This window comes from Podarcis vaucheri (assembly GCF_965113315.1).
Source record: "Podarcis vaucheri genome assembly, chromosome: 5".
NCBI classification, from domain to species: domain Eukaryota; kingdom Metazoa; phylum Chordata; class Lepidosauria; order Squamata; family Lacertidae; genus Podarcis; species Podarcis vaucheri.
The window spans coordinates 81538764-81556919 of NC_138763.1; the positions used below are offsets into that span (position 1 = coordinate 81538764).

At 41.3% G+C, this 18156-nt stretch overlaps 1 protein-coding gene across 3 annotated transcripts in view; it reads right to left on the reverse strand.

Moving 5' to 3' along the window:
• NRG3 (neuregulin 3) overlaps positions 1 to 18156 on the reverse strand; it is a 615395-nt gene that overhangs the window by 359246 nt on the left and 237993 nt on the right. For 2 of the 3 annotated variants that reach the window (XM_082222407.1, XM_082222406.1), the window contains exon 2: positions 1100 to 1229. In XM_082222407.1, the coding sequence (XP_082078533.1) occupies positions 1100 to 1229 (130 nt within the window). Of the gene's footprint in view, positions 1 to 1093; positions 1230 to 18156 lie in introns of all 3 variants that reach the window. The other variant, XM_082222408.1, reaches the window with a different exon arrangement.

Here is an 18156-nt window from a genome sequence, read left to right on the forward strand (position 1 = left end):
TGAGCATCTTGTTGAATATTTCAATTACAACAATCCAACAATCAATTCTACAAGACATAAGACATAAGATATGGGTAGGGCTAGTTTTGTACAGAAGCAGCATGAGTCAGTCACTTCAGTCACTAGATTTCAGACAGACACTGTTTCCCAGCCTTTAGCTGTGTGTTCATTTAAAAACAACAACTAGTGACTCCACAGCAGGGATATGGGGCCACCATTTTTACTTTTCCTTCAGCTGTGGAAATGTGAAAGGCAAGCATTGCCCATGGGCAACTGTGGCATTCCTTTGAAGCTGTCCCTATCTTTAAAATAAAAATGTTGCCTAATGTATATGCAGAAACAAGGCATACAATATTCTACACCAGATTAAAATATATAATTGGTTACTAATGCTCTATTTTCACCTGATAACTGCAATAGAAAGGGATCTGGATTATCTGAATAATTATATATAGAAATTGCTGGAAAATATAACATCACAAAAAGGGGAAGTCTGATCTGTGGGTTAAATAGCCCCTTGCAGAAGACTTGGTACTGAATATAGATTGGATGTTTTGTTGTTAGCCAATATCTTGCATACAACTCATCCTCTCTGCAGGTTGAGGGCCCATTCACAAATTTCTTCCCTAGAAGCCCCAAACTTCCTGAAGTCAACCCTGTATATAATACTGAGTATCACTAATTAAACTGTACTGATCACTAGAAATACTTTTTCTATTGAAACAGGAAGTGTTATTATCAAAATTCCTCTCTTACTTTCAGACATAATACAAACTTTAATCACAAGCGGGAATTGTTATTATTATTTAAAACAGCTTCTACCTGCAAAATGTATACAGTTTTCCTTGTCCTCACACTTCATATCCTCCATGTTTCGGGAGAACCTTCTTAGTGAAGATCATTTTTTATCATTTTATAACTCTTAACTCTTCCATTACAAGATTCTCTGATAATCACAAAAAAGAAGACCTGACCTCTTGTGGTTTCCACTCATTTATGATCAAGAATAATATTTTAAATGTTTTCTAATTTCTCCCCCTCCTGGGATGCAGTGGTGATTTGCACTGCTATTATTGATGCCAAGTATATTAACACTTACCGGCAGTGTTTGTGGGAGCCTGTCAGGGTTTCAATGACAAAACATTCCCCATCGTTGAGACAGTATGCAAGATCCTTATCTTTGCATGGCTTAAAGTGCTCAGATTGTTCAGTGGAGTATGTTGTGGTATCTGGAGAGAAAGAACAATGGAGAGAAAATGCTGTCAGTATAGGAAAACATATTAGAGAAATATGCCCTTGGCCAGGTTGCCAACATTTGGTTTCAAAAAACAAGGACAAGGATGGTAGAGCTAGGGGATAACCTGGACTGGAGATCAGTGATGAAAACATAAGAAGAGCCTGCAGGGTCAGGCCAATGGCCAACATCCTGTCTACACAAAGTTAAACTGTAAGACCAGGAGTACTTTCAGAACAGCATCTAGCAGATAAAAGGCTGAGATCCATCAGAATACAGGGTCTACTGTACTGTAGTTCAGAGACAGAGTGCATAGTTTGCATGCAGAAGATCCCTGGAACCTCCAGGCAGGGCTAGGAAACACTATTGGCTGAAACACTGCAGAGTCACTGCCAATTAGTGTAAAGAATGCACACTCTCCAACATTTCTCCAATGAAAATAGTGGTGCCCTATTCCAGAGTAATAGCAATCACCCTGAGACCTGCGGGTATAGGACAGTATACAAATTTTAACAACAACAAGAAGAAGAACAACAATAATTATTATTTATATCCCGTCCATCTGACTGGATTGCCCCAACCACCTTCCAACATATATAAAAACATAACAAAGCATAAATGTTAAAAAACTTCCCTATACAGCAGGGGTCAGCAAACTTTTTCACCAGGGGGTCAGTCCACTGTCCCTCAGACCTTGTGGGGTGCTGGACTATATTTTGAAGGGAAAAAAATGAACGAATTCCTATGCCCCACAAATAACCCAGAGATGCATTTTAAATAAAAGCACACATTCTACTCATGTAAAAACACGTTGATTCCCAGACCATCTGTGGGTCAGATTTAGAAGGCGATTGGGCCAGATCCGGCCCCTGGGCCTTTGTTTGCTTACCCATGCTATACAGAGCTGCCTTCAGGTGTCTTCTAAATGTTGTCTAGTTACTTTTCTCCTTGACTCGGGGGTCACATAACTCCACAGTCTCCAACATTTCTCAAATGAAAATAGGGACTACCCTAAGGAAAAGCGGGACATTCTTCTCCGATAAAGAAAACAATGCCCGACCTGAAGAATTTGGAGCAAATGATTCAGCAAAGGAAACACAGCCCAGAATAACTAAGGAGATAGTACAAGAATATTTGGCTAGTTTAGATGTATTCAAGTCTCCAGGGCCAGATGAACTGCATCCAAGAGTATTAAAAGAACTGGCAGATGTGATCTCAGAACCACTGGCAGTCATCTTTGAGAATTCCTGGAGAACAGGCGAAGTCCCGGCAGACTGGAGGAGGGCAAATGTTGTCCCTATTTTCAAAAAGGGGAAAAGAGATGACCCAAATAATTACCGCCCAGTCAGTCTGACATCAATACCAGGGAAGATTCTGGAACAGATCATTAAGCAAACAGTCTGTGAGCACCTAGAAAGGAATGCTGTGATCACCAATAGTCAGCATGGATTTCTGAAAAATAAGTCATGTCAGACTAACCTGATCTCGTTTTTTGACAGAATTACAAGCCTGGTAGATGAAGGGAACGCAGTGGATGTAGCCTACCTTGATTTCAGCAAGGCATTTGACAAGGTGCCCCATGATATTCTTGTAAAGAAGCTGGTAAAATGCGGTCTTGACTATGCTACCACTCAGTGGATTTGTAACTGGCTGACTGCCCGAACCCAAAGGGTGCTCATCAATGGTTCCTCTTCATCCTGGAGAAGAGTGACTAGTGGGGTGCCACAGGGTTCTGTCTTGGGCCCGGTCTTATTCAACATCTTTATCAACGACTTGGATGATGGACTCAAGGGCATCCTGATCAAATTTGCAGATGACACCAAACTGGGAGGGGTAGCTAACACCCCAGAGGACAGGATCACACTTCAAAACGACCTTGACAGATTAGAGAACTGGGCAAAAATAAACAAGATGAATTTTAACAGGGAGAAATGTAAAGTATTGCACTTGGGCAAAAAAAATGAGAGGCACAAATACAAGATGGGTGACACCTGGCTTGAGAGCAGTACATGTGAAAAGGATCTAGGAGTCTTGGTTGACCACAAACTTGACATGAGCCAACAGTGTGACGCGGCAGCTAAAAAAGCCAATGCAATTCTGGGCTGCATCAATAGGAGTATAGCATCTAGATCAAGGGAAGTAATAGTGCCACTGTATTCTGCTCTGGTCAGACCACACCTGGAGTACTGTGTCCAGTTCTGGGCACCACAATTCAAGAAGGACACTGACAAACTGGAACGTGTCCAGAGGAGGGCAACCAAAATGGTCAAAGGCCTGGAAACGATGCCTTATGAGGAACAGCTAAGGGAGCTGGGCATGTTTAGCCTGGAGAAGAGGAGGTTAAGGGGTGATATGATAGCCATGTTCAAATATATAAAAGGATGTCACATAGAGGAGGGAGAAAGGTTGTTTTCTGCTGCTCCAGAGAAGCGGACACGGAGCAATGGATCCAAACTACAAGAAAGAAGATTCCACCTAAACATTCGGAAGAACTTCCTGACAGTAAGAGCTGTTCGACAGTGGAATTTGCTGCCAAGGAGTGTGGTGGAGTCTCCTACTTTGGAGGTCTTTAAGCAGAGGCTTGACAACCATATGTCAGGAGTGCTCTGATGGTGTTTCCTGCTTGGCAGGGGGTTGGACTCGATGGCCCTTGTGGTCTCTTCCAACTCTATGATTCTATGATTCTATGATTCTATGATTCTGGGATCAAATCATAAACCGGGACAGCTTCTGTAAATATGGGACTGTCTCTTGGAAAATAGGGACACTTGGAGGGTCTGGAGAAGATGAGATCAATAAAATATTGACTAGAAATACTTTTTCAATTCAATCCCTTTAGGGCTGAAAACACCCAGGGGTTATGTCACATATTCTACAAACAACTATGACCACTCAGTAGCGATAGCAACAGAGATCTCAGTAAAAACTGAAAGCTGCAGACACTGGACTTCTCATCAGAGACAATGTAGTAACCCTACTAAGCCTAGTCAGTATTATCCCAATACTGGAGTCAGACAGGTTGCAAGGTGAGAGAACTTTTAGTTACCACCACAATCATTTCCCTTCATAGCTTTACTCAACCCTTTCAAACTGTGATAACTTGCCAAGTAGAGCATATCTAGAAGAGGGTAACTGAAATGTCATGCAACAGGAGAGAAACCAGGGCCCTTTTTCAGCTGGAATTCACCAGAACTGGGTTCCAGAACCTCTCAGGTGGGCACCATTGCCATTATAAGAGAACAAGTTCATGGTGAGTTCTGTCACCTCTTTTTCTAGAAAAATAGCACTGGGTGGGACTACCGACTACCAAACAGCAAAGACCAGGTAAAAATAAATAAATGGCTACTTAATGTGGAAGAGACATTTTTAAAAAAGCTCTCTCCAGAGTTTGCTTTATGTTGCATTCGTTGTAGTTACAAGATGAAAAGGTTTTCCACACAATATGATTTGTTTGTTTCTCCCAAGACCACACATATTTTTGTTACAACATTGTTTTGAAAGGGGACGCTTGGAACATGGTGCTCTAAAGAGAACCAGAGCAAGCACATTTTTAACTATGAAAGGAAAACCACTGCATGGATTACCGAAAACACAGGTTTCAGTTTTACAAAACTGATCTCCTTCAAGAGGATTATTGCAAAACCTTGTCCTCTAAAATGTGAACATGACACTAGTCACTCTGTATGCTGGGTCCTACAAAAGAAAACATTCAAAATATATGGCATGGTTCTCTTGTATTTCTTAACTGATGACTCTTCAGTGCTCAAATTACAGCCACATATCAGCTCTATGGGAGCTAAATACCCCTTCCAAGAAATCAAATGTTGCAAGTGAACATTCAGAATCGGCCAGGGATCCAGCCCCACAAAATCCAGCACAGAGAAAACTAGTATGTAAGAGGGGAGGCTACAACACAACATTTCCTCTGACATGTAGTAGTTGTCAGGGATGCCAACAGAATTTTCTGGGCCTAGTACCCTGCAGGTGGATTGGGCCCCTTCATTCATTGCCAGCCACCAGAATCTTTTGACAAGATCTGCTGCTTATGTCCATATATTAGCATAGCATAACCTACCTCAGAAGGCTGTTGTAAATATAAAAGACAGAGAAAAGGAAAACACATACAAGCTTAAGCTCCCGAGTAGAAAAGCAAGATACAAATAGAGATCATATAGTTAAACAATGAAATACACTCCCATTGAAACCTCTACTTTGGGCCATGCCCCTATGGAGGAGTTGTGACCACTCTTCATTATGCTCAAGGCTACATTCAACTTCCTTCTCATGTTGGCATTTACCTCTCCTGGAAAAATCTAGAAGCAATTCTTCCCTACATCGCCTATAGTCCCTAAATACTCAGGTGCTCCATGAAACTAAAGCTAGGCTGCGACCAGGCAGGAATGGAAGCAGGGAGCATTTCAAAACTGTTCGATGGAAATGGTGAAAGGGGGAAACACATAGGTTTAGTGATACCACAGCAAGCGGATGTATACCCTGAACATCTTAGCCAAAGTCACCAATTTTCATCTCCTGGGTGCACTGAAATTTCAGGAAGGGTCATTTGCAAACAATGTTCTCATTATTTCCACAGTTGCCACAGCCTAAAACCTTCATTGCACATGCCTGAACAACAGCTACTCTGGCTCACCATCCTCAACTAAGTCAATGCCATTCTGTACATCAAGATAGCCTTTAATTTTCCATTACCCATTAACCATGAATTCCTTCAGCAAGCTAAATAGTAAGAAGTTGCATTCTATTTTTTAATCAGCACTTTTAAACTGCTGCACGTTCAACATGCAATACAATGACAATCCAATTCCATTCAATTAGATTTCATCTGACAGCCACTCTCTGGTGGATATAACACCATATTACGGGGGTGGGGTGAATCCTACTTCTGGAAATGTGAAATTACAGTAATTTCAGGAGCATCATTCACTTTATAGAAGGGCAGTGAGTGCCCAGTGCCCTGGTAGTCATTCAACTGTAATACAGTGCTTTCATTTCTGCATTACAAAAATAAGCTTGACAACCGCTGGAGATTTATGCAAAAGATGGAACATTTCCAAAAAGGCGGTGGGGGTGGGGAGAAAACCAGAAACCGCCAGCCCAATTTTGTGGAATATATTTCATAAAATGGGCAAAATTTTAGGTATACTGGAAACTGACTTTTAGAAGAGCTTATTCCTTATTTTCCTTAGAGAGCTTTGAAAGTAGTTTCTGTTGTGGCTGCAGAATGGACAAGGAACTTTTAAAAGGGCTGAGAGTAGTTTGACAGAGGGGGTTTCTTCTCCATATAAATATTTCATTTTATTTTATCCGTCCATTATTGACTCTGGTCAAAACAAGTATTGTAGGGTTTCATGACAATATCCCGGAAGAAAAGGGGAGGGGATTATTTGGTGCGCTGTGGAGGGTTGTACTGTAGGGTTAAAAATTAACTATGTGATATCTGAATCCCTTTATGAAAATATTGCCCCAAAGGGCATATGCTGATCAAATGTGCAATGCGGATGACACCTAAACTTTAAATCAATTAGCTACATGGAGGTACAGATTCCAAAAGAACCTAAATATTTTGTATGCCTTATGAAACCTTATTTAATATATGCCCACTGAAATAATTAGTAAAGAAATGAGAAGCTGGACAATCTTAATTGACGTCCTTCTTCGGTGGAGTAGTGGAGGGCGTGAACATCAGTCCTCCCCCAGCTGTTATTTATGTTTCAAGTGCTTCTCATTTCAATTCCAGAAAAAGTGCATGGGAAATGGCAAACTTTCAGGAATAACTTTAGTTTTCAGAATATTTTCAGAATGGACGGCTTGCTTGTAATTTACTGTAGAAAAGGACAATCCACCCAGGGGGTGGGGCAGGAAAGTCCACATCTGAAAATACATATACAGTGGTACCTCAGGTTAAGTACTTAATTCGTTCCAGAGGTCTGTTCTTAACCTGAAACTGTTCTTAACCTGAAGCACTATTTGTGGGTTAGCGGAGTCTGTAACCTGAAGCTTATGTAACCTGAAGCGTATGTAACCTGAGGTACCACTGTATTATGAAGCTTTACAGTTGCACCAATTAAATTATATAATACTAAAGAGAAGCCTTGGATGGAGGTGAACTGACAGGATCAAATAATTTTCCATTGTAGGCACAACCTCAAATCCATATGACTGCAAAACTCTGCAATATGTTTTGGTGCATAAAAAGCACGGCAATCTAAATTAATCCCAATTAGATCTCCACAATACCCAGATCTGCCCTTCTACAGCATGGACAAAAAGGCACAATTTAGGAACTGGGAAGCGGCTGTTCCAGCTTTGGAACATCTGTATCACCACATGTCCATTCATTGACGTACAGCTGATAGATGAGCATTCATGACAGAGCAAGAAGCTGCCTTATCCTCAGACAGAACAGTGTGCCACATACTTCACCCCTCTGACTGACAAGGGTTTTCAGCCCTTCTGCACAGCCCTTGCTCCCAGACCTACATGCAGGTGTTGCCCTAGGAGAGGGTTCTTCTTCTCACTGGCTCTACCCCTTAGCCAACCACCATTCACACAGAACCTTCATTCACAAAGACAGAGAAGCAGAACTCAACTTGACTCTCTCCTCTAGGTGATTTTCTAACTCAAGGTCCTGTTCAGCGTAAAGACACGGCAACAGACAGCAGCAGCTCCCATCTCTCTCCCTCTCCCTCTCTTCTTGCACATTTGCATCAGGGCAGGAGCCAGCCAGTCTGCCCTTATAGGCAGCCACTCTCAATGCCTTGACCACCAACAACATGTGCTGTGCAGGAAGACACCTCTCTAGCCTTGTGTTAATTTGCAAAGCCCTAAAAATATGAGGCCACAGCACCTTAGGGCAGTTTTTCTCAAACCTGGGTCCCCAGCGGTTGTTTGACTACAACTCCCATCATCTCTGACCGCTGGTCCTGCTAGCTAGGGATGATGGGAGCTGTAGTCCATCAACAGCTGGGGACCCAAGTTTGAGAAACACTGCTAGGGACTGCCTAAGATGGGCATGATTTAAGGTCAGTCTTCCTATTTGGTTACAGTGGGTAGACCTGGGGCCATCTTAGTCTGGTAAGGGGCCCTGGTCTACCTCCCATTTGAGATGCACGGTACAGTGTTGTGAATGCATGATAAATGGGAGGGTCTAAATAAATAGGGAGGAAATTCTACCTAGACAATGTTGAAACTGCTGTGCTCTATTCCTGCCTACATCAGAGGAAATGTATATATTTTTAAAATCCACAAAGCCCACTGAGATCAACACATGTACTACCTACAATGCACTCAGATTGTTGCTGGGGTTGTAGTCATCTGTGGCAGGAGTGCCCAAAGTCAGTGAGATTTTGGAATGAGGTTCACAAGAAGGTGATGATCATAACTGCACAAAGAATGGTTAAATCACCAAAACTTACTTGGTGTGCATATCTATGAGGCAGAGGTGTGACTCATCAAAGCATACCAACATTTTTAAAGTGTAATGTGAGAACCATCCCTCGCACTAAATGACAGATGAAAAACCCTGTTTTTCATTCAGTGAATAATATCATTCTTTATCATTCTCACTTTTGATATGAAACAAGCATTTAAGGAGAACAGGTTCATGCCAACAGTGGCATGCCACACATTTTCCAAATACTAAATGAAAGAAAGGGTTAGAAATGTTGCTAGATAGCCCCTGACAATACATAGCTGTGTCTTGTTTGCCAAAAGAGACACAAATATATCAGCTTGCCACTGAATACAAATGAGAACATTTTTAGTACCCGCAAAACACAGGCAATTTCCTCTAGATTTATGCATTCAACTCTATGCACCACTCTTAATCAAGCTCAGAATTTCCCTCTGGCAGTTCCATGGACAAGAAAACAGAGATGACATTGTGCAGAACAGTAGACAATAGTGATTACCCCAGTGTGCAGCTTTATGGATAAAATATTACCTATTTAATCTCAAGCTCCACCTACTCTCACCCACTCAGTTCATCTTGAAAGGAGCCCAATTCATCTTAGTAAGATGCAAAATTCACTTTGAACTGATGGTAATGATATCCCTCCACTACCAAAAAGTAATTATCAGTCCGTATTTTTGCCATCATGGAAGCTTGGAGGACACAACAAGCAGGAAACTAGACATGAACTTTGTTGTCTTTCTTCATTAGGAACAGCAACAGGAAACTCCTGACTCTCTCCAGATACAGATACACCCAGTGCCACATACTAAACTATATAATAGATTTGTCCACAGAAATACTACGTTTCAATTACATTTGGGGTGATAGCCAACTAAATCATACACAGAGTAAATCCACAGAAATCAGTAGACTTGAGTTACTCATGTCCATTTTTTTCAACAGGTATACTGTATGACTAACATTGGACAGCTAAAGTTATCATTATGCTCAAATATTATTGTTTTAAAATTATTTACCCCTTTGTATGTCTTCTACTGCATCACTGCAGATATCAGGGCAGATTATAAGGAGTGTATTCATCTTACTTTTTTAAAAAACAAACAAACAAACAAACCTGTAGCTGATGCTGATTTTGGGGAAAATACAGTTGAAAATGATATTGCTGCAAATCGCCACTGTAAGACTAGGAAGATTTCACTAGCTCCCACCACAGCTAGTTGACTGGGTCTTTATTAATCGTTTTGGTGAATTTTTGGGAAACAAAACCTATCTCTGCACCAGAGTTCTTTGGGAAGCTCCTCTGCTGTCACTGTCATTTGTGTCTGCCAATTTCTCGCCTTCCCTATTCTCCCAAGCTTATCAAATTGTGACAAAGGACAAGAAGTAAGGAAAACAGCATGGAGAGAGATCAGGCAAAAGCCAAGGGTGTTTTAAGGCAGGAGTAACCAAAATGGCAGCTAGACATTGTAGACCACATACATCTTCCATCATCCCAGGCCACACTGAATGGGGCTGATGGGAGTTGTAGTCCATTGGGCACCACATTGGCTACCTTCATTTTAAAGAATTCCTTACTCTGGAATTATGCAGAGCAAAGAGAAGGTCTATGTTTTAACTCTTCCTGGTGAAGGAGTCTGTTTTTTTAAAAAAAAGCTTTGTTATTATTACCTTCTTCATTTATTTATATTTATTTCAAACTAATTTTGAAATAGATACAACAATAATTGTTGAAATGTACTCATAATAAGACTAGATCTATTAGGAAGTGTATACTAATGTGCCTCATTGTGGTTCAGCAGATCTCATGGGAGGTCATTTGTGTTAATAATCTTGACATCAAATGGCATGAATTATCGTTTTAATTATGATAACTGATTGTAAAATTGTGTTATTAAACCTTCAACAAAGTTGTTAACAGAAAAGAGAAAGAGAGAGCTTTTTTTGTGTGTCCCCCCCCCGGCTACAGACTTTGCTCCCCCACCCCCCAAAAAAACACTTTTGGGAAATCCTGAGATGGAGGGGAGCGGGAAAACAAAAACAGGAGGATTGTTAACAAAGAATCCAATCAGTGATATATCTTATTATGTTCTTTGAACTTACTGAGATCTTCTAGAAATCCTTCAGAAATATTTTCCAAGCAGTCATCATGACCTTTCTTAACCTTTCCCCCCTTTCTTTACTAAAAGTAAACATACTCAAGTTCTTCTCATATGCCTTGGGGAACTCTTATACCCACAAGGCTCAATGTCCTATACTGCTGATCTTGGTCTGCTAACAAGGCTGGAAGCTTTAGTTCTTGACAATTTTGGAAGGTTTGCTGCTACATTCATCACTTCATTCCAACTTGAATCCAATTGTAGCCTATGTGTTTTGCTCTCAGCACAAATTTTGTTACGTGTTTGCATTATCTTGACAGGTTTGGCAGACACTCGCGCCTTCCCCCCTTTTTTTAAAAAAAGGGGGAGAGCATCTTGACATTTTGCCTTGCCAAAAGTAGTAAATAAATATTTCATAGCCCTTTACCATTAGCATTGTGTGCAAATGGTGGGGCTGGATGGCTGCCATATTTCTCTTATCAATATTAACATCCCCAATATTTTACTATGAATGCAGCCATCATAATCATCTGTGGGCATTTATTTCTACTTCCAACCCACCTCAGGCTCTGTTCTACAGTTTACAGTTATTATTCTCAGAAATGAAATGTGCTTATAGGGATTATGCCTGACAGAACAGAGGGTAGTTTTAGTGGTGGCTTGTGGGAATCATCTTAGACAATAAGGGGAAAGTTTCAATGTGCCTAGTGCCTCAAAAGGGGCACCATTGAGGGTGAGGGGCTGAGGGTTCCCTGAAATAATCTGCGGCCTGAGGAGGGCCTCTGTGGGCCTTCCTGAGGCTGCGGCGGGTTTCCCTCCTCCTGATGCATGACATCAGAAGTGCATGCTGTGTGCCCCAAGGTGTGGCTTGCTGGACATCGTTGCAGGGAGTGTAGAGAAAATAGAAGCAGCATTTAGGCCAAGTACAAAACAGCTGACCACTTTTGTTCCATATCTCCTCCTCCTAACATTTTAATCCTTCTCCCAGAAACCCTGAGAGGGTGGCTAAATTCTTGCAACTCCAGGTCAGAGCCTCAGATCTGACAACCCTACCTGCAGAATGCATCCCTGAACCCTGAAAATGCCTGTTGATTGCCTGGTTGGAGGACACAGAGTAGTGTGTGAGTGTGTGTAGAAAGTAGCCTGCTGTGCAAAGGGACACTCATGGCAGACTTTTGCCTACCACTGGCATGTGACCCTGAAAGGTTGCTCAGAAGGCAATGAGGCCCTCAGGTGAGAAAGTGTCCTCCATCTGTGCCTTAGACATTCAACAAACTCACTGTGTCAAGTATCATCTGATTACTGGCTTGTTTCCAGGGCCAATTTCAGCTGCCTTTTATTATGGCAATACAGTGGTACCTCGGGTTACATACTCTTCAGGTTTCAGACTCCGCTAACCCAGGAATAGTGCTTTGGGTTAAGAACTTTGCTTCAGGATGAGAACAGAAATTGTGCTCCGGTGGTGCAGTGGCAGCAGGAGGCCCCATTAGCTAAAGTGGTACTTCAGGTGAAGAACAGTTTCAGGATAAGAACGGCCCTCCAGAACGAATTAAGTACTTAACCCAAGGTACCACTGTATCCTAACAACCATGTCCTGGGCTCTACTTACATTAAGGAAATCATCGCTTCCCATTTACAATCATAGCAAGGAGACTGGCGTGATCTTGGGCTTAGACCTTTCCCCCCGCTACTGAGATGCTGCTGGTTATAAAATGCTCTGTGTGTGTTCCTATTACTGCAGCAGCCACCTCTCCCCTGATTGTTTCCTTCAGTGCTACAATAAAGTTTAAAAATCAGAATAACAAGGGGAGGAGCATATACACAGGTTCTTCCCACCTGATGATATCCTTGCACGGAGGACAGCAGCTTTAATGGAAAGACCTATAGATACCATAGAATTGTAGAGTTGGCAGGGACCCTGAGTATCATCTAATCCAACCCCCTGCAATGCAGGAATATGCAGCTGACCCTTACAGGGACTGAATCTGCAACCTTGGTGTTATCAGCACCATGCTCTAACCAACTGAGGATATGACCCTACAAACCAGACCATGTTAGCACAGGAAATTTCACAAGGGTAGTAGATGACGGGGCAGTGATTGGTCAGGCAAGATGAAGTTTTGTACCCTCAACCATCTCCTTCTGTTTTCTCATGGTTACAGGTACAAATAAGGGGGAAACATCTGTTAGACTTATGGAGCAACTTGTATGGATTAGAGTTCATTTTGTCAAAAGCATTATATGCTATCCTCAGGTGTTTGAGGATCCTCTAGTCCGCAGAGCCTTATGCCATAATAAAATTATTGATCTTTAAGGTGCCACAAGACTCTTTTGTTGTTTTTGCCGCAGTAGACTAACAGAGCTACCCTTCTGAAGATCAGGTAAGAAAAAGAAAACATCCAAAGTAAGTCTCAGGAATTTGTGAGATTTTAATCAGGTAGTATGAGGAGGTGGCACAGAGAAATTTACAGTGAAAACCTGTGCTTATCTACTCATTGAGTTTGATGGGGCTTACTCCATCGTAAGTGTGTACAGCATTACAGGTATAGTCGTATCTTTTATACGCTTGATGTAGAAAAGCATCCCTTGTTGTTAAAACATGTGCAGCTGGAATATATATATATATATATATATATATATATATATATATATATCTGTGTGCAACCTAACACCACAGAAGTGTTTAGTTGCCAAAAAAGCTATTTGTTGTCAAAGACTTGTTAATAGCTTATCTCACTGGCAATGTTGCCCTCTTCCAGAGAAGCAGAGAAGTGGGTCAAGGAATCTGCTTCAGAGAAAGGCAAGGTGGAGATAAATAATACAATTTTAACCCTCAGCTGGTTCCATCTTCCAAGGTAAAATGTCTAAAAAATTATTATTCACTGCAGCATCTATCATTCTGACATCCTAATGGTATGGGAATATACAATCAGGCTATGAAACTTTTACATTATTCTCAGAATCCTTTCACATAAAGGGATCCATACATCATTCATTTTATGTTATGTGTATTTTTTTTTAAAAAAAATCTTGTTTCCACCCCTTTAATCTTTTCACTGCCTGTTTGAATCTTTTACTTCAGAATCCCAAAGGAGATATAAGAACAGTGGAGGAGAGTCTGTAGTATCACTGTGAATGGGTGTGCTCAATATAGCTTGCTCTGATATTTATTTCTGCTAAGCAACATGAATAGATGTGTTAGAAGGGGGTTTGCCAACATGGTGACCTCCAAATATTGTTACACTACAACTCCATCATCCCTGACCATGGACCATGCTGGCTGGGGCTGATGGGGACTAGAATCCAAAAATACCTGAAGGGCACATCTGTTTCTGAATTAGAAATAGATTCCTTCTTCAGTGGCTGCAAACCTGAAACAATGGCAGCAGAATCGTCTCTTTAAATGGATCTGCACCAATTACATATAAAGCAGAGGGTTACTAAACCCTCCCCACAATTTAGCTTTCTGGAATCCTAAAGTATCACTGATCAGCCGGGGGCAGGAGAATTATCACGGAGTGCAGATTGCAGGGAGGTATACCACAATCAGGGAGAGGGGTTAATTCAGACCCTGACTTGAAATGGGACAGATGTCACACCCACTTTGACCCTGAACAGGAAGTTAGTATCAGGAGCAACAAAGTTTAGTGCAAATTGTACTAGGATGGGTGCCAGCTGTGAATGCACTTCCTTCATAATAAGAAATCAGGCTTATTCTGTCTTCAGAATCTCTGCCATAAGCCCAGCAGCATGTTACTAAATTTGTCTGGAAATGTGCCATCAAATCCCCACAGGTGACAAAAGATTCCAAACTCAACTTATGTTTAGATAAAGATGTTCAGCCTGCAGAATGGAATCAAGTGTAGATTCAAGACTTTGCAGGGTATTTTTACTCTTGAGAGTCTGGCATCTAATAAACTTGTGTAATGTAAGATCACATCATGCTCTGTAGTTTTAAATGATCCAGAGTGGAATGAGGTTAAGTACACCCCTGGAATGGCAACATGCAGAGCAAAAGTATGGTAGAACTAAAGTGCTCTGAGTGCAATGACAGTATAGAAGCAGCATAAACAGTGCAATAGTAGTCTGCAAACTATCTTCTTTCTCTGGTACCTGTCATTCCACTCTTGAAATGTATTGGGGGGGCACTGACCTTGAATTAATGAAATTCTGATCTAATAAAAGTGTGAATTATTCAAAATACAGAAGAGGAATCTCAGTATCCTTGCCTTGGTGTCAGATATTGTATCAGTATTAACAAATTGGTTTCCACTCTTCCAGATGCTTCCATGACTATACTGAGCAGTTATCACAAATAATATTTCTTCCTGGGTAATTAAATGCAAGAGACAATACCTTTACAGATGTGCATCTGTAAAGAAAGAATCATTAAAAAGGCACATCTAACATCTGTTTCCTTACTAGGGATGGGAGACAAATTCCATTTGGTAAAAATTTAAAGTCAAATGACTCAAATTTGCACTTCATGAAACAATATGCAAACTGAAATACAGCTATCCTTCAAAACGTGCACTTGTTCAGTTTTTTTTCTTAATAATCATTTTTATTAGTTTTCAGTTACAGTCCAAACACTTGTTCAAATTTTGTGATGCTGTTCTCCAAATGTTTACAAAAATGCATATTGCAGGGGAAAGTGTGCATAAACTTATGTGGATCAGGCCATGGCTACTAATGTTCAACAACAGGAAGCTTCTAAATGTCCCAGAAAGGCACCAAACTTAAGAGTTGTCCAACAAAGGAGTGGGCTGGCTGGGGGTTATACTTCCCCATCATTCAGCTACACAGTCATGCTGCCCATCTGCCAGCTACAGAAGGATTGTGGGGGACTTGGCTTTTGAGAGTCACATATCCATTCTGAAGGAGGTGTAGGAAGCTGAAAGTCTTTTTTTCTAATCAGCATGCAATATGTGATATTTGGGAAATCTTATTACCGAATAGGAAAGAAACTATTTTAAGACGCCTACACTAGGAATAGATCTAGACTTGTGGCAGAATAAGGTGAAAATGAGCTGGTAGAATCAACTGCAATGGGGAAGTCGCTGTGACATTCCTGGATTCTCTTGCACGGGCCTGGTTGCTCAAGGTCACTTGCTAAATCACCCAGTTGCCCCATTGAATCTAGACATTCCTGACTGGTCCACACAATATCTGTTGTCATCACCTACTGAGTTAAAGAAAGAAGCAGGACACTTCCTTTATTTAGGCTCTCTTGGATGAAACTTGTTTTTTTGAGATCCATTTCAATCAGGGTTTAGCCACTGTTTTGGTATGGTAACTGACTCGATTACGGTACTCTTTTTGATAAACACTGTCAAGAGAGAGAGAGAGAGAGAGAGAGAGAGAGAGAGAGAGAGAGAGAGATTGGGATCTCTCAGCAGCTTTTGATACCATCGACCATGGCATTCTTTTGGAGTGGCTGTCTGAGTCGGGAGTAGGAGGCATCATTCTGTTCCAGGTCTACTTGGATGGCTGTTTTGAGGTACATTGTTTGTTCCCAAAGAGCTTTTAGCATGGGGTTCTGTGGAGTTCTGTTTTAGCACACACACACACTTGATGCCTACATGAAACGGCTTAGTGGGATCATCTAGAGTCTTGGAGTATGTTGTCAGCAATATGCTGATAACCTATAGTTCTACTTCTCCTTTACATCTGTAGATTAATCATCACCACCACCACTTAATTTATACTACATACACAAATCATGTGGGGTGTGATATCCTAAACTCAAAATCCACACTGGCCAGAAAATAGGTAGATAGAATCGTAAATATAATTTTGTTTAGGAAGCATCAGATCAAGGATATGAACAGAGTTCATAGTAAATAAAGAGTAAATAAAGAGTTCTAATATCCGAACCCAACAGAACTTGATATTTCTCTTTATAGCCATCACCATAACTTTTACCTCATTCTCTCCCTCAGTTTCTTCCCCTTCACTCTCTTCTGTGTCTGCTCAGATATGTATCTCCACCCAACTGTCATTCTGATCCAACTGCTACCACCTGCCACTCACTCAGACATCACCCAGCATTCCATCACATCCTCCTACTGCTATTCTTTCTTCCATCCACTCTTCTATTATAGTAACATGTTTAAATCTCTCTCCAGCTTAACTAGCTGCAAGCAAAAAACTAGCACAGCAGGGAAAGGGGCTGGCTACAGCCTCTCCTTGATGTGGCTGTGGTTTTCATTCTTCGTTCCTTGCAAAGAATAAAGGTAAAGGGACCCCTGACCATTAGGTCCAGTCGTGACTGACTCTGGAGTTGCAGCGCTCATTTCACTTTATTGGCCGAGGGAGCCAGCGTACAGCTTCCAGGTCATGTGGCCAGCATTACTAAGCCACTTCTGGCGAGCCAGAGGAGCACACAGAAACGCCGTTTACCTTCCCGTCGGAGCAGTACCTATTTATCTACTTGCACTTTGATGTGCTTTCGAACTGCTAGGTTGGCAGGAGCAGGGACCGAGCAACATGTGCTCATCCCGTCACAAGGATTTGAACCGTTGGCCTTCTGATCGGCAAGTCCTAGGCTCTGTGGTTTAACCCACAGCTCCACCCACGTCCTATTTGCAAAGAACAGGACAGCACTGAATATGGCATCACTCAGCTAAGGTAGCACAGCCATTCTACCACTTTGGGACTGTGCCACCTCATTCTGCTGCATGTGTAAATTTAGCCTAAGAACAGAGATGGGGGGGGGGAGAGATACTTTGAATTTTTTAGGGAGATAAGCATTTTACACGCTGCTTCAATTGTTATGCTTGTTTCCTAGATAATTTAGCAAGGAAAAGAAACTTCTACAATATTGAATGGAAGGAAAAGCTGATAGCACATTTTACCAGATGCTACTTACATTATTGACAAAATATCTACAAGTTTCAAAATAAATACTGTGCACAGATTGCTCTGTCTGCAAACTGTACCTCCAATGGCAAGCAATTAAAACTAGCTTTAGACATTTCTGCTTAGACACCTACACACCTAGACTTATCATTTTCTTTGCTTACATCAATCCACATACTTCCTCACATTCAGAACATCAGTTAATAATTCAATAATATTTTCTCACAGCACAAAGAGCTGCATTTTTTTAAATACATGGTGTTTCTTGGAACAATTCCCTTTATGTATCCTAGGGTAGTCACATACTGCAAGAGGACATGCATCACCCTCACATAGAATGAAAGAGGGCAGATATTTGCATAAAAATGCATTTTCTCATTTCTGTGTATCCACAAACATTTAGAAGCAATGACTACAATTTAGATAGAAATACAATGCCTCTCAGATAACATAGTCAAGTGACCTGTGTGCCTGCCTGCTCAGGCTATTCTGCAAGTGCTAACAAATTGCAGATGGACAACTCCAAGACCCTG